Here is a 26956-nt window from a genome sequence, read left to right as displayed (position 1 = left end):
TTTTGTAAATAAATAACAAAAGGTGAAAAGTACTACGAAAGGAAGATCAAATCAAATATAACTGCCTACCCCTGGTGCTCCAATCGTCGGTTTACATGGAGTAACTTTCAAACATTCTATCTCGCTCCAAGAATAAATTAACTAATTGTAAAACTTAATGGTATCCACAAAATAATATTATTTTTTTAATTGATTTAGCGATATCGTTTTTAGCTTCCGAATAATGAAATCGACAAAAACGTTAATAAGTCTAGTCTCTGCCCGGGTCATAAGCCTGAGTTCAACAATAAAGTCGCCAATTCCATCCGCCTTTACGATAAATGGACATCGTAGAGTTGTCAGTTTCATTTTGGGGATGGGAGGTGGGAAATCGAAAGGAGGGCAATGGCGATGTTGAAGAAAGCTGAGTAGGAAAAAGGCAAAATGGTGCATAGTAGCAAATTACAATCATCTGATAGTCCGTACTGTCTGTGTGTATCCCCCCAATATTCAACACAGGCCGTCTCCGTAATGCGGCCGCCGTGGAAAAACTGTCTTACTATACGAAAGACACAAGCCCTGAGGAACCTGTTAAGAATATTGATGAGCGCTGCGCTGCTATCAAAAGTGCCTTTATCTTCGGCGCGAGTGGAGTCGACCACCTCCCAAAAGGACATCACAAGACTTGATTGACTACGGAAACGCATCACGAAAGAGCTTGCAGGTGGTTGTAAGCTCTTCGATAGATCTGCGAGGGACGTTAGTAGTAGCCGGGAAATGGATGATTGATGATTGTACAAGAGACTGGAGAAGAAGTATTTTCAGTTGAATCACACAAGAAAAATGACGCCAATCTGCGAATATAATGGTATACAATATAGAAAATGTAGACAGCTTTATTTACTAGGGTACTCAAGTGAGGAGAAATTTTAGCGAATCTAACGATATTAGGAGTCGAATTTAGTTCGGAAATTAAGTGTTCTATACACAGGAGTACGAAGCTTCGCGTTTACAAACCATTGAAAAGAAAAACAAACTGTAGGCTGCCAACGTGCACATTCCTCTTAAGGCGGAAAAAGATTGGACCGCATATTGATTTCAGAGAATATTACTTTGCATTGGATTTAGAAAGAGAGTTTTAAGAAAATACGGTGAGGTGACATTCCTCCCCTGCACAATTAAGTTCTATATAAGGATAAATGATGCAACCTACTGCCTACTCTGTATTCCCTTCTTTTTAAACAGAATTTATTACAGCAAGCGATAAGATCAAATAAAAACACAGACAGCTTGTTTCAACTCAATGTAATATTTATTCTATACAATTAAATGACACAGCTTTGTTGACCATTCTGGATATTATTTTAAACTACTTCTAGCATTATAGCAAATACATTAATCCACCTGTTTCCATTGTCTTCGAAAAATATAGACCATATTGAATATGTCATAATTGGGTATTGAAATCTACAAAAAAGTTCATTAGATTTCATCCCTTCTGTGATTATTAACTATCGAAATTTATATGAATATGCTCGAGTCTATAATGATCTTATGGTAATTAAATATTTTCAACACTAATATGTCTGCTGTATCAAATATTTCGTAATATCGTCAAAATCATCAACAAAATCTTACAAACTTACGCACCAAGACTAGATAACAAGACAAAAATGAACAAGAAAGCGAAAAATGCAATGAGTTTTACCGATAAGCATAATTTAAAGAAAACTATCAGGAAATGATCACCTTAAATGCAATAATTCTGATACAATAAAATATGTACACACAATCACTAAAACAAGTCATTTACTAAAGCTGATGACTACAAAACAAAATACAAATCTGTAATCTCATTAGTTTATTTGCATTGAGTCTACATTTCAATCAATAAATATTAGCTTGGAATTGTGGTTTCGTTTGCTATCGAGAATTTATGTTGAGTTTTCCATACAAAGTTAATAATCTTAATTTATGGTTTCAAATATTTGTTCATGTTTTGTTGCTCTGCACACTCGGATTTTCAGTAAAACTTTGTGACAATCGTTTATTTTCATTTTAAAATGAACTTCCAAAGTATAAATCTGGTTACTATTATTGGCAGTTCAACTACGCAGATAATGTTTATGTTGTTATTGTTTAGATTCATGTTAACGCTAATGCCTACGGAAGTAAAATTTTGAAATGCTAATTAGTATCTCTTCTAATATTATGTCAACAAACAATGAACCCATCGAATGGATAAAAAGAGATCATTATGTAGTCACCATTTGTTTCAATTTGCAAATTTCATTCACGGCTTATTCTAATACGACTCTCTAGTGCTACGGACCCTCTTTCCTATTTCCTATTCATAAATTGAAAATGATTTCTTACAGATAACCTTCCTCTTTACCGTAATATTAGGATTTTTTGGTATCGTTAAAACTTCAAGAAACAGTTGCGTAAAAATTCAAGTTTGTAGAAAAAATACGTTTAGTTGAGCTCTGAATAGTGGAACAACAACCAGATAGAAAAGTTAAGAGTGTACTTGGAAACAATGCTGATAGAATACAGATTCGATTTGCTAATGAAAACAGTACATACATGTGAATAACATATGTTAGGAATTCAATAACAAAATATACTCGTCGTAGCGAAGGATTGCGGAGCTATTGGCGTTTATCTGGCACTCATCTTTTGCGGACCGCGATCGTAGAATAGCATGTAGGCGGGGACACTTAGAACTTCGTCGATTGAAACCTCCTTAACTACTGTGTCGGATGTATAATACCATCTGGAAAGAAATTAATGTTGTCGTAGGATAATGTAATGACTCAATAGAATAATATATAATGTGTTCAAGTTTTTTGTATTTATGTATTTCATAAGGACAATAAGCAATAAATTACAATTATATATTATCTTCGAAGGGAGGCAGCAAAAGCTGGTAGTCTCCTCCTTGTTTATTATTGGATCCTTCATATTCCAAACATTTGTCAATTTCGGTCACGCTGCTCTCAGGGCAGGGGTGTGGCAGCATCTGATAAGTTGCCTCTGTCCTGCACGAAGCCGTTAGTCGTCTTTCTTTTGCAATAATAAACGATTTAATACGATATTCTCCGTTAAAATCACCTTTTACAGCACGTAAAGACACCGCATTCTAAATAAAAAATTGTCCGACGTAAAAAACGGATCGAGTCCGCAAGTAAATAATAATAACGTCGTGAATATTGATAATTATTTAATTAACAAAACGACTATTGAACTGACCGATAACGAAACGAAGTTGTTGTTTAACAACTTCGGTCTTGCGTTCGCGGTACCACCAATTTAGATTGTCGACGAAACCTAGGTTAACATTGAGGCAGATATAAAATTCTTATATAACGACACCAAGATTGAAATTCGTTTGGGTGTAAGCAATAACGCGCCGCCAAAAATTTGTAAACACGATTTGAAAAACAATACGGGAGCTTCGTGATAAATCGCTATATTTTCTTAAAATGGACAAGGGGAACAACGTCGTCTTTATGGACAAAGCTAAGTATCACCAGGCTTTTGTTCGGAAACTGGAGAGTGGAAACTTCTTCGAATTTCGAAATAATCTGCTCCCCGAATCCATCAAAAGGGTTGAACGAGCGCTGAGAGGAAGCTAGTCCGGTATTGCCGAACATTGGGCGACTCCGAATGCCAAATCCTGCGCTCCCAAGAATCGGATGTCAACCGAAAATCCATAAGGAGAGACACGAGATGCGAGGAATCATTGCCGATTTGAACTCACCGACATACAACATCACCAAGTGGTTGATAAATGAGTGCCAGGCCCTAGGGGCGACGAGCAGTAAGTATTCAGTGGCTAACTCTCATGAACTAATACCGAAGCTGCAACGTTTGAGAAGATGGGTGAGGACGAGGTGATGGTATCGTTCGACGTAAAGGTATTACCTTGCCAGGCTATGCATGAACGAAAACTATTTCACGTTTCGGAATAGATTCTAGAAAACCACTTCGGGGGTAGCGTTTGGGAACCCCCTCTTGCCTTTAATCGCTGAAAGGTTCATGCCATTAATCGAAGAAGAGATTGAGTCGAGGGGAATAATGCCTAACACACTTCAAGGCCCTGATCCAATATGGATTGTTGCGCCAACGATTATTATTATTATGGTTTAGGTATGTAGACAACGCATTTGCGATTGTTAGAAGAGACGATATCGACAAAGTCATATCCTCGATAAACAAGATTAGAATATCGTTAATTCTAGCGGGAAGCTTGAGTTATAAATATACCGTAAACCAACAGCAAAGCAACGCAACAATACCAGCAACTTCACACTACACATTTTCCCAATTCACCGACTGATCACATATCCCTCTCGGAATACGGCTTCAATAAGGAGCGGCCACACATTATTGACACCGCTATTAAGAATGGGTACCATCCTCAGACTATTGAGAAGCTGATCGTAAGGAAAATCAAGCAACACAATATGCATGCTTATACAACACTATTTTCGTAGCATAAGGAAGCCACCACGAGGTGGATAAGTATCCCGTATTCTTACCTATTCAACAACATAAAGAATTGGATAAAAAAATTTCAATTGGAAGTTGTAGGTTCAAGCCGATCGTCCTTGCGGAATTCACTGGGACGCGTCAAGGGCCCTTTGGCAGCGAATGGAAAAGGTATCTACCGAATAACGTGCAGCGATTCCAATAAAGCATACATAGGACAAACTAAACGCTTGATGACGACTAGATTGAACGAACACATCAAGGAAGCGGTAAGTAGTGTGCGGAAAGAAAAGTCGTGCATAAGATCATCAGTTGCAGCGCACATAGTCGAAGAAGGTCTTACTATTCAACGTGAAAATCTGGAGCTTTTGCGTCATGCAAATCGAACGACAACCTTGGACCCTTGGGAAAGCTTAGAAATTTTGAGAGAAAACGCGACCCGGTTATTAAACACGGTTACGGGTAACTGCCCCTCGAAACTAATAAAACTCGCCGCGGGAATTAGAAGATAATTGGTTTAAAAGTTTAAAATTAAAATAAAATTTAAAAATAAAGGTAATTGTGAATAAGTATAAAGGAATCTTGAAATCGCAATTGTCTGCAGTAGCTCTGTACTGAAGGTATGTCGCTTCCGAAATATATATATACGTTAAAAACAAAAAAAAATTGTTTGGAGACAGCTACTGCTCGTCTATTAATCAACTGATGCTTAAGGTGGGGGACAGCGAACCAATGCCTGATGACTGGCAACTAGGTAGTATCTGTCCCATACATAAAAAGGGGGATATCACGCAGTGCAACAATTATAGAGGTGTAAGTTGCTGAGTATCTTTATAAGATATTCCCCGCTATCTTCCTAGGCCAGATAGCCTTACACACCAAAACATCATTGGCCTATACCAAACAGGCTTCACTCCAGGCAAATTAGCAACAGATACTGGAATATGACCATTAATTGCACTATCTTTTCATCGACTTCAAGGCGGCCTATGACAGCATAGCCAGAGTAAAACTGTACGCGGCCATGAGAGAATTCGGTATCCCGACGAAATTGACAAGACTGACTAAGCTGACCCTGACCCATATGCGAGGTTAGATACAATAGCAGGATCACTCTTGAGACCACACAACATCAATAACGGTCTAACGCAAGGGAAAGCTCTAACCTGGCCCTGGAGTGATGCGCGATGCCGTTGTAATTGCGAGAGGCACCATCCTCTTCAAGTCCACCCAACTATTGGCCTACACTGACGATATTGACATCATGGGAAGAACAACCCGGGATGTACAGTCGGCCTTCATACAGATCGAGCAGGCGGCGCGAGATTTTGGGCTGCATATTAATGAAGGCAAGACGAAGTACATGATGGCAACGTCAGTTCCAAAAACCAAAGAACGAACAACGTCGAATCGCACTGGTCAAACGAAAACAATAAAGAAAGGAAACGACAACTTTGAGACTGTTGAAAATTTCTCCTATCTATGGTCGAAAATCACAACCGATAACAACTGTGCTGATAAAATCCGCACAGGGTTGTTGGCAGCCAACAGAGCCTATTTCAGTTTACAAACACTTTCACTTGAAAATGTCTCACCATAGGAGCAAAGCTCTTACTGAACAAGACAATGATCTTGCCAGTCCTCATGCATTCCTCGGAGACTTGGGTTCTTAGCGAGAAGAATCCTCTGAAGAATTTTTGCCCCCTACATGAAGATGGATGATTCCGTAGCCTAGATAACGACGAAATCTATGAGCAATACCACGACCGTCTGATTGTAGATAAAACCCGGCTCAATAGGCTGCGGCGGGCGGGTAGCCTAAACCGTCTGGATGAGGATGATCCAGCCCGGAAAGTCTATAAGGAGAATATCTATGGTAGGAGAAAAAAGACGAAGTAGATCCTCGCCTGAGATGGACGCCAGACAGCTTTTAGGGACATCAAATTGGTGGATCTCGGCTCAAAACCGGGGTGTCTGGAGTTCCTTACTAAGGCAAGCAATTGTTGCGTCGTTGATGATGATATCGTACAAAAAACATGTGCACATTCCCAAATTTCCTTCGTAAAACAACCAAAAATCATAGCCAAACAGTCTGAAATCACTTGAAGGATAGATAACAATTCATTTCAAATGTATACTTAAAATATTAAAAGTTGGACTCCCTATATAAAATTAGTTCATAGTGGCGACGATCAAGACCTTCTCAACATTCAGTTGTAGTGATATCGCGTTTCGTAGATACCTGAGGCAAGAGAAGTTTTTTCTCCAACTTCAGGAAATATTAAAAACCAAAAAAAAACCGGCCTATACTAGCTTGACGGAGCTGGCGGCAAACTTTTCACGATGGGCTGTACGTAGGCTAAATAAAACGAAAGGCAGGACTTGCGACCACGAAGAGTCATCGTGTGCCATTATACCGATCTTCAGTGTCATTTGCCAGCATTCCATTAGATTACAGGTGGTTTGAAGCCCAGGAGTTTGCTCAACTCCGAAAACAGGGTAGACTCGACCTGTATTCTCTGGTCAATAATGACTTCGGCCGGGACTCCAAAGCGTGGGATCCATTCCCGACAAAGGACCTCGACGCACGATTGTTCGGAAATGTCGGCAATTGCTTCAGATCGCTGTGTGAATCTATCGATGATTGTGAGGCAGTACTTGGAGCTATACGAATCTCGCAAGGGGCCAACAATGTGGATCGAGACAAACGTTTTTTAGACCGAGGGAATGAGCCTACTTGTTTCTGTACGTGCGTGGTGACTTTACACTTCTGGCACGCGATTCACTGACTGTCCAAGGAATTAACACCCTTATTCATTGAGGACCAGAAATATTTGTTAGTGACAAGCCGATACGTTGTCCAAATGTCTGAGTGCGCAAAATCGTGTACTGCATGAAATACTTAATTGCAAAAAGCGGCCGGAATATATGGCCTAGGTCCTTGTTCAGAAGTCTCGCAGAGTATTTCAGAGGTTGAGCCGAAAAGAGAGAAACACTCGAAATTTGTATTTAGAGTTGTCCCTGAGGCTCTGAAGCACTGCATTATCCTTTTGTGCCTCAGCGATTTCCGAAAAATCGACCATGGCAGGGATTTTAACGCGTGACAAACCGTCTGCAAATATATTATCCTTGCCGGACACGTGTTGGATGTCCGAAGGAAATTGGCTTATAAGGTTCAAGTGCTGGAGTTGGCGAGGAGACGCTTTGTCGGGCTTCTGTTTAAAAGCGAAGGTAAGAGGCGTGTGATCCGTGAACACTGTGAACGGCCTGCCTTCTAGGGACTATCAGAAGTACTTTATTGCCATGTACGTGGCTAATAGTTCACGATCGTAGGTGCTATATTCAATTTCTTGATAAAGAAATTCACCGGCTGCCAGATTTCATCTTTTGGGGAAGGGCAACACCTACTGCGATTTCTGGAGCATCGACGAATACGGTTGCTTGAGGGAATGCCAGGAGAGTAGCGTCCGCCAGCTGTCGTTTGGCTAGTTCAAAAGCCTGGACGGCCACTGTAGACCACGCAATCACGCATGAGTCTTTGGTCTTGGGACGACAAGACAAGTAGGCATTGAGGATCGCTGTTGTGCAGCTTTGGGCAGGAAACGACGGTAGAAGTTTAACATATCCAAAAACCTTCGCAGATGCTTGACCGTTTTATGTTGTGGGAAGCCTGTATTGGCCTGAACCTTGTCTGGATCCGGTAGAATTCCCTTAGGGAAAATCATGTGTCCTAAAAACTCTATCAGTCAAGACCGATTGACATGAAATTTGAGTGTGGCATAAAAAACAAAAGTTATATAGCGCCGGAGGAGTGTATCTAAAAAAAAATTAATACTTAATACTTAATACGCATGTGAACGGAACAAAGGCTAAAGAAAGAAGAAAGAACTATTCTGTTACCGGAAGATGATTTCATGCACAATCTTCTGTCTGGCTATTGTTGAAGTTCTACCAAAAGTGTTGGTACCTACGCTATGGAATAGCAGAAGCCCTCATCAACGGAACCCAGTTCAAATTAATTCATCAATGAATTCAAGGAGTTCTACCAACATCAAGGAGTCGAGGATATTTTTACAATTATCATCTTTAATCAAATGGAGAAGCACTCTTATAGGAGATAGACTAAAATTAATATAGGAGAGAGTTGGATCTGTCGATACCTTGAAGTAAACCTTTGCAAAGAGACATAAATGCAGAGACCGCAAGAAAAAGACCTCAAAGTTTACAATTCAATCGGGATAACTTTAGAATTGTTGGGTCCTGAGTCCACATCCTCATCAAGTGGATAATGTGAGATTGGACTATAGGGGAGCAACCGTTTCCCCTTTTGGGCGAACCCACCCTTATTTAAAAAAGCGACTGGTGATTTAATTCATGGCCTGAGGCAAATCGTCAGACGCTGCATTACTTCAGGACATACGGGAAAGTAATTGCTTCTGCACCTCCTCCACACCTTCTCCCTGGTATAATTAAATATTGCATACAAAGGGATTTGCTTTTTCACCTCATTTTAAGCAAAATTATTACATCAACCACTCACCTGTGTGAATTGCGAAGAGCACCACGTCTATAAGTAACAAAATGTCCACTGTTCGCTTCGCCGGAATGTACAACAACGGCTAGCAGCCGATATAAATTCTTTGGAAACATTGCACCGAAATTGTAGGGCCCAAAGGCTTCTCCGTTGGTCGGCAAACTGGCTGACAAAAGTGAAACGGTAGAGCCCCAAGGTGTGCTAGCCTATGGAGAGGAGAAAAATCAATTTAAGTCCATCCACTCATCCGGAAACCTGCTTTGCTTCTCACCTGACTGCTCAAATGCGGTTGGATAAAACTATATGGTGCCATTGACAAGCTCTCTGGGAAATGCACGTAGTCGGGTCGCTTGCAGGCCTGACCCGTTGAAAGCCACGTGGTGCGAGCAATGTGAATGCACAGACAAGCCGGCAATTTCGCAAATGTTATGGATTTGGTGTGCGTGGTATATTCGTCGCAAGCGTCACACTTCACGTCCGACAAGTTCTCCGAAGCAATGTATTCACTGAGCATTTGGCCCAAACTTAAGCCCGTCCGCCGTTCCTCGGGCAAATTGAGGGTGATACTATCGAATTTGTCATATCGAACTGTTGACTGGAAGTAGAGGACGAGAAAGAATTTATATAAACTTTTAGTTAGAAGGGGTTTTGTGATCTAGCAAGGCAAAGCGTGGAGAGATAAGGAGAGGAGACACTTACTTTATGGGCACAGGAGCAGCAAACCATCTGACTGCCAAGCGCCCCCTGGAACGGGTGTGGTACTTGAATGTGGGCCTTTTCCGACCAGATCTACAAGCCAAGAAACACTAATTAACGGAAAAGGTTATTAAGATTGAGCACCGTACCGAAACCATCCCCGGTCCTCTGCTAAGCCTCTCCAAAGATCTGCACGATTCCGAGTTGCGTTTATGTAGTCCGTCCCCAATCGGTGGTTGCATTGTCCGTGGTCTGCTTGCCCGCGTTGTTATGCTGAGATTTGGAGACATGTTGGGGTCACTATCATTCAGGGAATGCTCATCAAGATCAACATCGCCATCCCTGTCGCCGCACATTGAATGAGGAGAGTCCGGTGTGTGTGCCTCCGAACGCACTTGCCGCAATAAGTTTGTCGATTCGTCGTAATCGGGATTACAGAAATCGGACAACATCGCGCTGGAAGGTCGAGCTGGAGGCATCCTGTTGAAGCTCGCATCGCCGCCCAGCGCGTCCGATAAGGATCCTATTTTTCGTGGACGAGATGCCTCCTCTTCAAGCGTCGAGAGCAAGACGTGCATCAGTTCGTGGGCGTCGTGTTCGTCCGGCGGAATAATCCACCCCAGACTGTTCAAAGCGCGGATTACTGCACCGGGCGAATACGGATCGCCCCGCAGAGTGGGATGAGTCCCATTTATCACCTCCAGGGTATTGAGTAGGGCCGTCATTAGGCTTTTCTTGTCTGACGAGTTGCAGTGCACCTGCAGCCACGCGATGAACTGCGGGCACGCAGCCAATGCCTGCAGCAGAGTATTCAGGAAGCAAGTCCGTCCGAAGTTGTGCAAGCCTGCGATCTGGCCTCGCCGCTGTCTCAATCGCGAACCTGCCAAACAAACAATGAGTCGCCATAAGCCGTCGCTCCAGAAATTATGTAAGCGTCGCAATGGAAAGCTAAAAATAAACTGTCACTCACCCGAGGGACCCCAAAAAACAAATGCCCCAACCACCACGGCCGCCGTTACTCCAGCGGCCATAAGAAATTTGTCACCCTCCATCGTGCGCGTAATTCAGTTGATTTGCTCTCTCGAATCTTTAGAATTTCTACTGAGGCCGATCTAGCCCATGTTCGGGCCACGGCAATATCAAATGCGTATCAAAACGGCGTCTACACGGTAAAATCCAACGGATGACAGGAAAATTGCGAGTGAAAACTTTTCACTACACCAATTGTCAGAATCTTGTGCAGATTTCAGTGTGTGCAGAACTGCAAAATGTTATCAGTTGCGCGAGAATGTGAACTGTACATTCGTCAGCTGATTTTGTTTTAGTGGAATGATTGGGAGGAAGTTGATATTTGTGTATGAAAACTCTCTTTAATGATTTCGTTGATCGGCATTATTCATTCTGGTGGAAAAGAAGACGTGAACTGTTAAATTCTGGTCAATTCAGACACCGAAGGTTCGCATAAAATGGTTGATTATTGCTTATCGAATAGTAACGGTCGGAGTTTTTCTCCGAAATTGGAATAGATGTTTATCTACAGTTTCAATCCATCTTATATCAGGAAAAATGGATTAGTTCTTATCTAAATTTCAATTCGAATTATTCACAATCACAGCAAAGACGATGAGCGCAAACTCCATGAAACCTGTCAGAATTCCTGAAATCTGATTGGTTCGCTTGTTATCAAAACCCCAACTGATTGGGCACGAACATGACCACTGCCCGAAAACTGCGCGAACCCATTCACCACACTTCGCTCGCGCACTGCCAGCCTCCACGGAATCCGAACATTTGACATTTGCCACGGCCGAAGACCTTTCAAACCTGGAAATTTTCTACGCTCGGCTCACAGTCGGCTACATTTTGCAAATTCGCGATTCCGTTGTTGGGCTCGTTCTGTGTTTCTCGTTGCCGTCGCGCTGTCCGTGCTGCCCGTCAAGTTCATTATCAAAAGTTTTTCACTTTCATGTCGCAATCGGGACCGCATCTGTCCAGCAAATCGGAATTTCCCTGAGTAAGGTTGCAAGTGGCGTAGTCGCGGCGCAAACGAGGAAAATCTCGGCTACTCCCTGGTGTGTGGCTGATTGCTGGGCGGCGGACATTTGCTCCTGAGATTTTTCTGTCAAATTGGACATAGGAGGCGACAGGGATCTCGGCGCTCCATCGATGTAAGGACCAGATTGTCAGGATTCCGGGCATAATTCGTGCGGCAAGAGTAGATATCTGACGACAGCGGGACGAGACTACGAAAATGGTGAGTGAAAATGCGTTGCAAAGTTTCAGCTGAGGCGGATTTGTTGTGAATATACGTGACGGGATTCGGTGCAGGCTATGCGGGGGTCCTTCACCCCGGCCAGCTCGTTCTAAAATTAAATGAACGTCGATTTTCCGGAAAGTTGTTTGGATTACTGCCTCTGGTCCACGGGCCTTGGGCTGTCCCTTTTTAGGCAGTCTGACGTGGGCCCTACGACGTCTCCTCGCCCAAAACATTGCACGACCGACGAAATACGTGAAAACCTTGGGGCCCAAGGCGTTTCTCTGTTTTTGTCGCTTTGCTCATTTTTTGCTTCACTGCAGTCGTAGCGGAATGTGATTTGCGTTGCAAACACGGTGGAACTTGCAGAAAAACGAAGATTTGGGTGAAGTGGCTGGAACTGCTCGCTGGATGGGGTCCGAGCGGCTTGAGTGGTTTGTGCGGCGTAGCATCGAAAGTGGAAGTGCTTCCGGGGGTGAGTGGTGACTGGCTTGATGCTCGTTGACTCACCTCAAGATAACACCGAAGTATTTATGGAATGGGAATAAAAATGGTGGCGCTGGATCATGTGTGCAATGCACTCAGGGTTTTATCAGTTTTGGGGAGAGCATCAGATTCTTTGGAGTTGCAGTGTTTTAGGTCCTACACATAGTCCCAATGTAACAGACACATCAAACCGTGAGGTTACCCACTTTAGTTGTTCTCGATCTGCACGTCTTTGGAGGCAACAAGATTGGGATGGGATTGACACTTGATCAGGAAGTTGAGGGCATGACGGGCAAGGAAAACATCGATGCGTGCAATCAGACCAGAAAATGAGGAGCGGGCGGAAAAGCTGTTTATAACAAACCATCTTAACCTTTTTTGAAGTGGGGATATTGTCTTTAAGGATAGGATACAAGGACATGAAGGCACCAGTTGCACGACCTGGTGCCTTCGCTATATTCATATAGCGAAGGCACCACGTCCCTCAGGACGTGGGAGAGACGGGAGTTCATTGTCACTCCGAGGTAAGTGACTTCCTTCACAGTAGGAATGGGATCGTCGTGGATTGTAAGTGACAAAGATCTAATCTCGCTCCACATTTTCGGCGTCATTCTCATGTTTCTATGGAAGACAATGGTCTCACACTTGTCGGGATTTAAGGAGAGTTTCCAACGGGTGAAATAATGGTAAAGTTTGTCTTAATAAGCATTCAGACGCGCTTCACCGCGGGAGATGTCTTTGGTGGTGGTATACAGGAATAGGTCATCCGTGTATTGGAGGATCCGGATAGGACACGGGTGAGGGCTTGGCTTGGGGATGTCTGCGGTGAACAGGGAGAAAAGGTTTGCAGAAAGGACTGAACCCTGAGGAATGCCGGCGGGGCAAGTATAGAGCGAGGAAAGGTGCTGCTGAATGTTGACTGAGAATTTCCGCCCGTCTAGAAGCTAAGAATTAGCTTACAGAGGTGCGGGTGGAAATTGAGGATTTCGGAAAGCTTATACGTGAGTCCATATTGCCATACGGAGTCGAAAGCTTTCCTTAGGTGAAGGAGACAGGCTATGGTGGGTGTCTTCCGATTGATACCTAGGAGGATATCAGTCTTGAGGACAAGCAGAGCGTGCTCAACCGAGTGTTTAGTTCGGTTGGCGAATTGGAACTCGGGTAGAGTGTTGTTGGAAGTACAGTGCTCGTCTATGAGGGATTTGATTTGGTTTCCGTGGAGGAAGATAAGATAGAGATAGGCCTGTAGCTATCAGGATTAAGTGGATTAAGGTTCTTTTTTGGGATAGGTACAATGTGAGCACTTTTCCACTCGGTGGAGAAGTGAGCGTTGAGGAGGCAGTGATTAATGATAGAGGAAAGTGTGGCGGAAATGTTGGGAGCGTACTTTTTCAATACTATGGAAGGGATTTTGTCGAGCCCCATTGATTTTTTTTCCTTGGAGGCTGCAATTACAGCTTTGGCTGACAAAGTGGATGGGAGAAACATCATCATGTTCATCGGGATGGTTAAGGGGTTAAAAGAAAAGGTTTAGGTTGGGACTGGGGCGGCAAAAAGTTGGTGCGGATTGGAACTGCTCAATGGCTTCGTTCACAACACTTTCGAAGTGTTGATCACGGATGTGGAGGGTGCAATGGTGCGCTTGAAGGAAGTGATCGGCTAAGATCTTCACCTTTTCGGGAGTTGAAATATTTTGCGGAAGGATGGTAGTTTATTGGGTGGACTTGCCTAGACGAGGACAAGTTTTTCTGAGTTCCCTATCCCTAGATATTCGGGTTCTGTGTTGGAGAGGCGTTTGTGAAGGGGGTTAGTGTTAGAATTCTGTCGCGGATTGACCCGTCAAGGGAAAGGATTTCGTCATGGATAGGAAGGGATTGCGGAGAGATCTATTTCTAAATAGCCTCCGCCTTAGGGTACGTTTGTATTTGATATCCTCAAGGATATCATTTGGGAGAGAAATTAGGTTGCGGTAGTTAAGGGAACGAGAAGGTATCAGTTGGTCATATACCTGCTGAATTACTTCAGTGTATTGACGAACTGTCCAATCTATAGTATCGTTGGAAACGCTTTCATTGGGAAGGAGGAGGAGAGGTACAAGTTTGGATTTAAGTATACGATTAATTAGTTTCCAGTTCGCCTTCTGAAAGTCGGGGACCAAAGTAGGAAAGGGTCGGGTGGCTCTGTCGGGGGTGAAATCTCTAAGACCACGGCATCGTGGTCACTGATACCGGGAACCGTTTCTAGGAAGGGATAAGTATTGGGATTGGGTAAGGCTGCTGCTGATTAGGAAGTGGTCAAGGTAGGAATGCTAATATCCTTTATTAAATGACGGGAGGGCGAGGCTGATATTGGGGTTAGAGGTGGTTAGGGAGTGGTGGAGGGTTTCCCCGTTCTTGTTCGACCGTAATCGAACCATGACGGGTGCCTGGCGTTGAGGTCTTCACCTATAATTACGAACCAGGACTTATTTGCTCTCAGTTGTGCGGCACAGAAGGATAGGATAGAACGGATGTCATGGGTATCAAAGGATTGATCGGGACCGTAGACAGCAGCAACGAAGACCAGGGAAGATTGGGTTTCAAAGGAAATGGCACAGGTTTAGATATACCGTGTCCAGAATGTTATAGACAGTATACACACTCAATGGTCCCGAACTAGTAAATGTATTAGAGAAGATTGCCTATGTACATCATAGACCCTAACATCTGGCAGTATCCACATCTGCTTTATTGCCTGTGATTTGTACGGACAAACTTTCCCAATACAATTGCCAGTTCGGTCCATTGAGTGTGGGTTCTACCTATTAGATATACTGTGATTCTGGGCATAAGAGAAGTAAGATTATGGGACTCCGGAGAATACTCCTCTTCCTGTTGGGGTATTATCATCTTGCACTCTGGAAAGTCAAATGCAAGCTGTGCTCTCTTGACTTAGGGAGCCGGTTTAAAACAGCATCTTGCCTTGATGGAGTGTTTTCTGCAGCTCCCACCACTTCGTCAATGTTTGAGCACCGAGCCTGCCATAAGGTCAGTTGGGCTTTAACTGACCGAAACCGTACGAGCAATCAGGTCGACCACTTTGCGATCAGCAGTAGATTTAGGGATTTTTTTCTGTATGTGCGTAACAAAGGCACTGACATCGGCCTCGAAAGGAACCACTATCTGAGGTTCACTTGCTTCTTGCATCCACCACTTCTCGCAGGGCTGGAGAGTTTTGACATTCAAAGTTCAACTTCGACCATTTGTATGACCCAGCTGACTCTCGACAGTAGAAGGGCTCTCTTGCTGATCGGAAGGCAGATACACTAAGTAACCCGCCTGAGAATATTGATGGGCATGTAGTCACGTTCAAAAATGCTCCTTTTTCAGGTGCTAGGCAGGTCGTCGGCCATGTCGCGAAACGGTGTCACAAGATCTGGCTGACTTCGGAATCATAGAAGCGGATTGATGAAGGGGAGGGATCGAAGGCTCTACTGAACACTGCGAGTGATGGCGTGCGTGATGCGTTCGAACTCTGATTCCGCGCGAAATCCAGGGAAGTTCAAAGTAGTGTGCGTTGTGAAACGGAAGGTGCTGCAGAATGAAAGTGTGTGATTCTGTCACCATACGAGTCATTCCGCCAAATGTATGCCCCTTTATCATATCGTGTGTATATTTTCCCTGCCTCACCTGTGCCGCCCTCCTGATTCACCTTTGTTGAAATCCCTTAGGTCGTACGCTTGACCTAGTCCTCTCTAACCTTCCTGTGCGTTGCCTTTCCCAAATCCTTCATGCCTCGTCTTGCGTTGCTTCTGACGACCATCATCCTGCTCTCAAGTCGAATGCTCAGATATCCTGACTTGATTCTCCTGTCGCGCCCAAGCCTACCAAGTTCAACTTTCGTAAGGTGAACTTTGAAGGTCTGAACTCAGCCCTGGCGGCAATCAACTGGGTTCCTCTCCTCTCTACATTAACGTGTGACCATCATTATCTGATCTTCTTCCCTGTTACGTCCCCTCCTCTCCTATGTGCTTACGGTCCTACCTTGCCTGGTTCACCACTAAAGTCCACAAAAAGATAGCCAACATCGAGAACTTCACAGGATACGCTTACCCTTCCTCTCGTTTTTAGCTACATTATTTCGAAGTTTTCTAGTAGCTACTATAGTTCCTAACTGTTCACTGATATATAACTGAAGGAATCGATTTGATTCCATAAAATTAGTCCTTTTTCTTAATTTGTGAATGAATTATGGAAACATTATTCTTTGAAGGAAATGTGGGCTTGTCATATTAGTGTCGCTGTCTTCTGAAAAACTATGCATGAATTATTTCAGGAGTAGTTCCGCACTTTCATTATTTCAACAACAATTTGCTGCCTATTGGAGACCGTTCGCTGTTTGATAGGAGGCTAATCTGAATGAAATTGCCTGCTGATGTTCAGTAGCATGTCAAAATATCTTTTTTAATGATTTGATTCTCACACTGATTTCTCAAGCTTTCTGCTTGCCTCGATGTTTAAAAGAAGTAAATTTGGGGTCCACTTGAATCATAAAATTATGTTCAAGAGCTAATAGTTGGTAAACTTGATGGTCTTGAGCATATCCAGCGTGTACTTTTCTTTGTTCTAATTCATACAATTTGTTTTCTTTATGTAAATAACTACGAAGTTATCCTTTTTCTTCCAGGCGACAACATCACTAACATTAGTCGAAAACCTTTTAAACGAATTCTATCATCCAGCCACGATAAATTGGCGTAAACGTGAAATCGAAATTGAACTAAACACTTTCAAAAGCGATCCTACATTCTGGGAGCAATGTCTCTGCTCTCTACAGAATTTCTCAAATCAGTTCCTATGGTTTTTTAGCGCATCAACAATAGAATTTATGATAACGCGACGATGGCAAACTTTACAGCAAAACGACCGTTTACGAATACGAGAAACGTTGTGGCAAACGTATGCAAATCTGCCAATCGATGTGCCGAGGAAACAACGTGATACAATTGCACAATTAATAGCATTGTTGGGGAAGCGCGAATTTCCCGACGATCATCCGACATATATGAATCATATTTTAGAGTTGCTGAAGAAGAAATTTCCTTTGGGAGTGACGCTGCTGCGGACGACATCGGAAGAATTAGTTAGTTCAAAGGACGGCATCAGTTCGGACCGAAAGAAATATTTTCAATCGTGGTAAGTACACATTTCTAAGGGATTTGGAGCGACTTTGTCACAATTTCTCTCCCATAGTATGGCGTTGTGCATGCCCGAAGTGATAGACGTCCTAGGAAAATACTTGGCCATTTCAGTGTGTCGTTTAAATGGTACTGATCTTAGTTTAATCCCAAATAATCTAGTAGATATGAGCTTGCAAGCATCACTGCCGAATGACAATCGAATAAGGTATGTTGCACATAATCAGGAGGAATCCTTTCATTGATGTTTCTGTCGTTTCCTCAGTATATCATCTATTGAATTGCTCACATGCATTCAACATCTGTTCTCGTGGATTCCACTGGACGAATTGATCTCAGAATACTTTCTAGTAAGCATTTTCGATTTGGCACGATGGCGGGAGCATCAGTGTGAAGTTTCAGTTGCAGCTCTGGCCGCCATCAACGAAATATTCTATCTTCAAAGAGCCATACCACAACCAAAAACTGTTATGAACAGTGTCAAGGGGCTATTGGAGCAAAGTAACTTAGAAAAGTCGGATGAAAGGTATCAGGACAAATTCACAGAATTATTACGGTTGTATACAACCAAGTGCTGGTCAAAACTTATTGACGATGAACACGCATTCGCTCCTATTATATTAGCTCTCTATAGATATACATTTGCTGGTAAGCTTGTGCCTCTTCCTATCCGGGGAATATGTCTTATAGGTAAACTATTTCAGGTTATGGCGCCCTTGCTTTCACGGAGCGCTTAGAAATCTGGACGCCAATCCTCAAAGGAATGACTCCGAATACTCTAAGACAGTATGCAGAAGTCGTCAATATGCTAGTGAATGGGATCCTCAGAAAAATGCAATTCCGCTTCGATCAAGAGCAAGAGCTGGACACGTTAGATAACGAGACTTTAGATGATAACATGGAAACCGATTGGCAACACTACTTGACGCAATGCATTGAGACAATTGCACTCGTGGCTGAAATTGAACCACTTCCGGTATTCCAACAAGTTTTTATAGACTGGCAGCGACCCTTCGACATTTTTATGTCTTTGGAAAAGGCCATAGATGGGAAATTCCTTGACATAAACGATCAGACGAAGTGCCATTTTTTACATTGTATCCTGCGAGATTTATCGTCGTTGTGTCAAACATTAGTTCGTTTAGCACCAATTCTTGAAGGATTCACGGACAAAGCTCCGGAAAATCTGATTCAGATGACACACTGTCTGTTGTTCGGTGTGAAGTCTTTAAGTAGTAAAAAATTCAATTGCTTATATGTGGATAATTCGACGCTTATGACTGATTTTGTTGATTTGTAAGTCATTCGACGTTTGATCTTTGGCGTGGTGTTTAACTCTCGTTTCGTTCCAGATTCTCACAAGTTTTGTCAGCTATTCGTAGTTTGCTCGCCTGGTCGCCAGTATTAAAGTCGGAGAATGAAATGAAGGAGTTGATAGAGAATGTTGGTCAGATCTTGTTGCCGACAGGTCAGCAAGAATCGCGTATAGTCACCCTTGCGGCAGGTAAATCTCTATTGATCTCGGTTCTACTTGTGCAGCAGAAACTTACACTTGAATTTTACAGCGCAACTTCTCCTTAGCATAACATCTGTGATTCGGCCGAAATATTTAGTTGAATGCCATTCCATTATACAATTAATTCAAGCCGGCACATCGCTGCCGCATCTATCGAAACAGGTTGTCGTTATAGTTTATGAGATGTTGATAAATTGCTTCGTTCTTCCTTGGAATAATGTTACAAATCAAGACTTCGATAAGCGTAACCTCGTTCTACAAGAGTACGTGAACTGCTTAGCTCAGGATTTTATGAGTCTTGATAGTAATATCGCAAATTCAACGATTGCAACGGTCAGTTGTCAGGAGTCGAAAATGTTGACTATAGCAACTTCAACGTTACCAATACTGAAGGAGGTTGTAGAGTATTTCAAAGATAGTAGCTCGGCTGTGAAACATATGCTAACGGATGCATTTAAGGTAAGAATGGGGTACCTGTGGAAGGCATTGAACGTTTCTAATATATTTTTTTCGATTCGCAGCCTATTATCACTAAGTCATTGTCGCTGTTTAGCAACTACGGAAGTGCCAGTGTCGATTTAAGTAATGTAATTGCAGATTTTTCTTTGAGTGTACTTAGAACATTACAAATTCAACTTGGTGGAATTTATGTGAGGGACATGCTTAGTGTTTTCATTCAGTCATCAACTAGGTGAGTTGTTCGTTGGTGGATTTGTCGAATGGAGTTGACTCTAAATTACCAATCTTTTCTAGGAAACAATTAACGGTCTGTCAACTGAAAGTTATGGAGAAAATTCTTCAAATGCTATTGCTTGTTGTCGAACAGCCAAGCACGCCATCCTCTCTTATTTCACCGATTCTCACGCTATCACTGGATCATGTACTTCCCCTCCTCATGACTGGCAATAATCTTTTGGATCATTCCGATGTGGCGTATATTCTATATTCTCTTTTCGATGGGTAAGCATTCAATTTACTTCAAACATTTCTTTATTGTTTGTAATTATTCACTTCCGATCTATTACAATTTCGATTAATGTCATTGCGAGCGCTAGGTGCCTTGCAATTAGGCTTGGATTAACCATAATTAGGGTCAATATTGGTACCAGTGGTAGTGCAGAGAATATATTCGTCATTCCTTCGTCGTAACATCGCAGATGTATTTAGAAGAGTATAGTCATCATCACCATCAACGGCGCAACAACCAGTTTGATATCCCTAAAACCTGTCTGGCGTCTTGACCTATGCCTGCAGAATGCCGGTCACCTTCATTATTACACGTCCTTAAGAGGATTAAATCAAGTTCATGTTGGCTTTTCGGCTTCTGTTCAGCTACATTTTTCTTCATTAGTGCTCACAAGTTTTCTATGGGGGTTAAAACCGGGCTGTTTTTCGGCCAAGTCAGCTGCTCTACTGAGTTTTCGACCAGAAAGTTGCGCACTTCCAAAGCAAAAAAGGCCGAATAATTGGAAAACCTTCAATATTTCTTATAAAACAACTAGAGAAAATGAAAAAAAATATTACTTAAATTGTGAGACCTGTAACAGGGCGCAGAATCGAAAAAGAAGAAGAAGAAGAAAGAAAATCAGCCCCAGATCATCCTGCTCATCGGCTGGCGTACTGTGGTCTGAACACACTTCCCACTGTATCGCTCACCTGATCTTCTCCATACGTGGTGGATCCCATTCGACCGAAAATTAATGTCCGATGGGCTTTTCAACCGATCCCGCAGGCAGAATCATCTGGGTCCTCCAGAACCCTATTTGCGAGCAGTAAATCTAGTGGCCTGGAATCCTTTTAAAACATCAGCTACATAGGACTGATTAAAGCCCACAACGACAGCAAAATCCACCGATGTACCTCGGAGCGGACGCTTGACGCGTAGACCAAAAATAAAAAACTCGCCACGAGAGCGGAACTCCAACGACGAATTTTAAAAAGAATATCGTCGCCGTTTCTTGCGGCGGTTCTACATTTATTTATGCTTTAACAAGAAATTCAGGACACGGAAGGAATATGTCAAAATTTTACAACTTAAAAAAAAAAAACTTTTTCTCTGCGGCGGCTTGCACTGATAGCGTTTTTTAGGTTGGGGCTTCTGAGCGTGCGGATGATCCTTCTCGGCGACTCCGGCTCCCTGCGGTGACGTCGTCGAAATCAGCTTTCGCTTCTTAGAGGCTGGTGGCTCAACGGACTGATCAATGATTTCAGCATTAGACATTGGGGGCATAAAAGAACCAACGGATTTTTTCGCGTCTTCCAGTTGGCGCTGATACGGGACGTCCTCTGCAGAATTCAACTACGTGGCGGCTATGCCCACGACGGCGGCGTTCCACGAAATGAATTCCTTGCGATCGCTCATTTGAAGCCGCGTTCGCGGTGCTGCCTCTGGCTCCTTCTGGCGCACACACAAAAAACAACCCGAAACTGGCCCTGCGACGATGTCGGCTCTCGCTCAAGTCCTGACTGTGCTACCTCGCTCTACCTGAGCACAATCGTCGCAATTGCAAATTTCCGCACAAACCTGCTTTTTCTCCTCGTTCCAATCAATTATTCTCGAACCGGGGTGACCAATTTAATTAAAACATTTTTTATTTATTTTACAACTTATATTTACAATTATTATTTTAGTTTTAAGTAAAATACAAATGAAGTCGACCAGTCCGGTCGATGATTCGCTAGCAATTCAATCATTATTCAATTATTTAATACTATGTCAAAATGGTTGGCAAACGCCTACTACTCTTTTTAATCGGCCTCGTGGCCGTGGAATATGGCACGGAGAACACCGGTCACCGGCAGTCGAATTAACAACATTCGAAATAAATTTCGAATGTTGCTAACTCTCCTGCGCCACAGTACTTTCTTACCAATCAGATGGTGTTTTTCCTTCCTGAATAACCCGATTAAAGAATTGACTGAGCCACAGTGTTGGGTCCCAGTTCTTCGCTTTCCAGAGCTCAGATGCAATGTCGTCAGGTCCTGTGGCCTTCCCCGATTTCATTCGTTTTGTTGTCGGCAATGATTGTCGAAGTGGAGGACGTGCAAATTCTTCAGTTGAAATTTACTCAAAGTATTCTCGCCATCTATCCGTTGCGGCTCACCGGTTAGTAAGCAAAATACCGTTTTTGTCATTAACGCAACAGAAGTGTTCGATATCCTGTGTGCGATCATTATGGCTTTTGGCAAGTCGATACAGATCTCTCTCGCCATCCCGAGTGTCCAGTTTATCGTAAAGATTTTTGTAATGGTCTGCTCAGGTGACAGCGACCGCTTTCTTTGCTTCCCGGTTGGCATTCTTATAAATTTGCCAATTTGCAGGTGTTTTATCGTCGAGAAATTTGTGGTAGAGGCGTTACTTTTCACGGACCTTCATTTCAACATCGTCATTCCAAAGCCAAGGTTCTTGGTTGATGTACCGCTTACCTGGCTTGGTGACCCCGAGGGTAGCAGAGGCCGCTTTGGGGATCGTGTCTTTCATTAGGTTCTACGATCCTTCCACATTCGTAATGGTTGGTACCGCGCGGCGGGCCAGTGCGTCCCTTACCCTGTTTTATCGGCGGCTTAATTCGCAGGACGGCAGTCAACGGCCGATGTTGAAGTGAGATGGTCTCATAGGGAACGGCTTTACAATCAGTAACAGTGGTAAAATGTCGGCGTCTTATGAGAATATAGTTGATTTGCGTTTTACTATTCCCACTATAAAATGTAGGAAGATGAGACAATCGTTTGATGAACCATGTATTCATAGGTAGAAGGTCATGGGTGTCAGCAAAATCGATTATACGCTCACCACCCTCATTGCGCACTCCGAACTCCTTTCCACCATGGCACCTGTTACCGTCTGCCTTTTCACTCACATGACCATTAAGATCGCCGTCAATGATGGTATAGTCATCAGCAGGCACGTGACAGGTCTTTTCATAGAGAAGTTGCCAGAAGGCATCTTTGTCCGCATCAGGTCGGTCTGTCTGTGGTGCTTACGCGAAGAAGAAGTGAATAGTGCGATCAGCTGATATAATGGTGAGCTTCATCAGCCGATCATCAAATCGTTCGACTTCTTTAATGGCATCACGGAAACTCTTTGTGGTAGCAATGCCAACACCTTATTCAGTGTGTGGGCTACCAAAATAGAGAAGTTTATAGCCATTTTTATCGCGTTGTGTTCAATGCCGCAGCTTTTGACACCAGACCATCCGGTTTCTTGTAGGACACAGATATCAATGCGCCTGTTTCGAAGGGCTCTTGCGAGTTCCTCGGTCTTTCCAGTTAGGGTGCCAACATTTAGCGTGCAGACACGCATTTGTTTTGTTCAGACTAACTTGTTTACATCCTGACACCGTCCATGCGTCAAGAACACTTGCCCGTTTCTCGATGAGGACCGGGACCCGTCCTGCTGCGTCGACTGAGGTGGACCTAGCATTTTTCCGAGGTTTGTGATTCAATCCGATAATTTTGTTTCTAACGAGATTGTACTGTACATAAAGGACAGGAACACTCTTCAAAATATAATAGGGTATGTGACGAAGGAACACTTGTTTGTAAGGGCAATAAGGCTACAGACGAATGAAAAATGAACGTAAGTGCCTAGCCTGTAAGGAATTGAATACTTTACTCCACAATCCAAGGGGAAGTTTGGGGCTAGAAGAATATTTCAACTGTCGCAGTTTTCTTAGAATTGTCGATCCGATTTCCGCATTTACAAAAGCTTCTCACCCTGACGGCCTTAACATAAGCATAATTTTTCTATGTGGTTCGACTGTCCAACATGATATTCCGCTCCAGAATAATGAACGCAGATAGAATCGTAATCAAATCAAGAACTTGTAAAGCCTTGGGGATTGGGCTAGTCAGTTATCCGGAGAGGTAGAAGATCTGGTATATAAACGACTATAAAATGTGATATTAGCATCATGAACAAAACATTAGTGATCATTTCTTTTGTGTTATCTGTTGCCTCATAATTTTATATTCGCCATTTCTTCATAGAATCCTTCATCACCGTTGGCAATACTTCTACAAATCGCAAGTTCTTCGTGGATTTTCGCCGGGTGCCAGTGACTTTGTCACTCCCACGGACGACGCACCACAGCATGCCGAGCAATTTTTAGCGATTTTAACTTCCTATGGAAGAGCACTTGTTAATGGAAACGATCCGCACATAACACGAACTGTTCTCACTTCCTTGCAAAGTCTGAATGATCGATGGAAACTGTTTCATCGGGACTTCTTCAAAACAAATCTACTCACATCATTCCAATGGGTTATAATCAACACCCTACTATCATCGGAAGGTGCACTGAACTACGAGCTCTTACTTAGTGTTCTGTTCGCAATGGGACAAGTGAATATATCAAAACTGCACGAGAGCTTTGTGTCAGTTGGCTACTCGGCCGAATCAAAACTATTGGAAGATATCTGCTTAGCGACGGTAAGTGTATGTTCAATTGAAGGCTAATCATGTCCTAATCGTGTACTTTCCACTTTTTATCTCCCCTGCCAGGACTTACCGACATTCTCACAAAAAATGGATCAACTCATCCAGGACAACCGATGCATACAACTTTCACAACCTGTCGCCGTGGCCAATAACCAGTTTTAGCATTCATTAACATTCTCAGTTCGCCACAATGAGCCGCAAGCAAGATTAAGACAAACGAGAAAGTCACTTATATGGTAATGCAAGCATGTATGAATACGAAGCTGCGTTATTGCATAGATAATATTTATCTTAACTATTCTACTAATAGGAGCTAAACAATCTAAATATTATATTTTACTGTGAGATAACAAGCCGAAACAAAATTTTGTGATAAATACGAGGTTTTCCTTTCATTCTTTTGTTTTCGTTTTGCGTTAGAACTCGTCTATAAAAGCTAGAATAAAAGAGAGAACCTAAAGGTATCCAAGTCGCTTTATTATTTTTAATTATTTCGATCGAATATTGTTATGAGAACGAATTCCCAACTTGTTTGACTTCTGAAACGTTATTTTCGTTTTATTTCAATTATTTTTGTTTTGAGATTTTCGAGCGCAAAAAGACACCATCACCGGTGGTGCACATTTTCTGCTTCAAACACGAATTCGGTACAAAATGTGTTGGTCATGAATTACCTTAGATCAAAATTAGCGTTGCATTAGCCTTTCAGGTGTTGAAGCAATTAATCGAATTTTTGTCATGTTAGACTAAAAAACGTGAAGAGTTACGTATGCTAAAATTTATAACACATTTAGATCTAAATTTGAATATACGCCGCTGTATATACTTAGTGCGATTTTATACGTTTGCAATTCGATGTAAATTGGAGTGAATTAGCTTATCTTAGGCTTTTGTTTAAGGCCTGTCTGAGGGCAAATTAAAAAAAGGAAAAAAAATAAAATGAAAAAAATTAAACTATTCAGATGAAGTCGAAGAATATTATATCAGAGAAATATTTGTTCGTTTTGTTCTTTTTATGAAATATTCAAAATTTATTATAGATATTAATTCAATTTAATATAACGGAATAAAAAAGCAAAAAAAAAAAATACAATGTACACACTGGTGATTATAAAAGACCCGGATAAATACGCGTGATGTTTTTTGTAAAATATTGTGTATCATTTTATATGAAATGCATTTCATATCTACATAACATGTAAGATAAACATAATGAATATACAAAGAAAAGTTATTGGAAAATTGAAAAAAGAGTTTTAATATTTGCTGATAACAAGTCATATAAGAATGGGTTTGTTTAGTTCACTTCTCGCTGCCGAAGATTTTGCTGTGGGAAGCGTAAAACTATCAATATTTGCAAAATTTATTTTCAGATGGTTTACAAAAGTTACAGAGTGAATATCTTTTTTTTAAGGTTTTGTGTAAAACAAATCTCCTAGAGTCTCCTTCAAATTACTCCTTTCTTCCACAAATCTCGGAGAGTGGAAGAATATATGCTCTGGGTACTCTGGTACTCCATCGCAATTTGGACAGTCGGGTGAGGTCTCCAATTTAAACCTGTGCAGGTATTGGCTATATCCTCCGTTCTCCGTGAGAAATCTTGTGAGATTATAATTAATCTCACCGTGTCGTCTCTCCAACCACTCCTTGATGGCACGAATGAGCCTGTGAGTCCACCGACCCTTTCCCGAGCGTTCGCACCGCTCTTGCCATCTATTTAAGGGGGTCATCCCGTGTGTCGGGTTGGAGAAATCGATTTTTTTGCATGAATTGTATCTATATATAGTGGAGAATATGTGGGTAAAGGGATTTTCCGATATTCCGAGTCGTTCAGAAATTACAGTGTTAAACAGGTAAAGAGTTTGCAGCCGCGGCTAGAATACTCGATGAGTTACTTGTTAGTTTTTTACCTGAGCCTTACAAATTCGAACACAGGTATAGATATAAAAAGATGGAAACCAATCAATTATCTAAACTTATTTGCTGTTTGAAATAAAAAGGATAATCCAGTCTAGAGTGAGCACTGAAAGGCTTTCAAGCTATACTCAGTTATATTTTGTTGTAAGTATTGTGCTGTTTGTGTATTCAGTGATTTTTTTAAATGCATCGTACGAAGGGAGATCGCTTTAACGTTCAATGTCATGCTCGCACTAGAAAACGAGTATTTCATGGGAATCGATAGTTATCAGAGAAGAAAAAGGACTTCGCATCAACATCAGCAAAGAAACTTTTAGCAAGCATGAACATGGCTGTTCCAATTGCGACAAGTTTTGTATATTGTATATTGGATTTTGCTGGAGTTTTCTCCGGTATTTCTGCAAATAATAAAATATACGTAGTAGTCAAAAAGGAATGCATAGGACGTGTCGAGAAAAGAATGG

The 26956-nt window shown here is 42.3% G+C and overlaps 2 protein-coding genes across 2 annotated transcripts; one reads left to right on the top strand and one right to left on the bottom strand.

Annotated features, from left to right (window-relative positions):
• Positions 1-1268: 1268 nt before the first annotated feature.
• Positions 1269-10963, bottom strand: LOC119657408 (ubiquitin carboxyl-terminal hydrolase 30 homolog). Its single transcript, XM_038064301.1, has 6 exons — positions 10674-10963; positions 9853-10583; positions 9707-9796; positions 9279-9602; positions 9014-9213; positions 1269-2755 (listed from the first exon to the last, which is right to left on the bottom strand). Exons 1-6 carry the CDS (start codon positions 10753-10755, stop codon positions 2641-2643), a joined length of 1542 nt encoding a protein of 513 aa, XP_037920229.1. The 5' UTR covers positions 10756-10963; the 3' UTR covers positions 1269-2640.
• Positions 10964-11490: 527 nt separating this feature from the next.
• Positions 11491-25826, top strand: LOC119657407 (exportin-6-A). Its single transcript, XM_038064299.1, has 11 exons — positions 11491-11957; positions 17109-17617; positions 17675-17827; positions 17885-18267; positions 18324-18915; positions 18972-19123; positions 19185-19594; positions 19657-19826; positions 19889-20095; positions 24125-24566; positions 24639-25826. Exons 1-11 carry the CDS (start codon positions 11955-11957, stop codon positions 24735-24737), a joined length of 3120 nt encoding a protein of 1039 aa, XP_037920227.1. The 5' UTR covers positions 11491-11954; the 3' UTR covers positions 24738-25826.
• The last annotated feature ends 1130 nt before the right edge of the window (positions 25827-26956 follow it).

The sequence above is a fragment of the Hermetia illucens genome, chromosome 5, assembly GCF_905115235.1.
Source record: "Hermetia illucens chromosome 5, iHerIll2.2.curated.20191125, whole genome shotgun sequence".
In the NCBI taxonomy this organism is placed as follows: Eukaryota; Metazoa; Arthropoda; class Insecta; order Diptera; family Stratiomyidae; genus Hermetia; species Hermetia illucens.
Note: the sequence above shows the minus strand (reverse complement) of the source record. Positions and strands in the feature narration are given on the sequence as shown.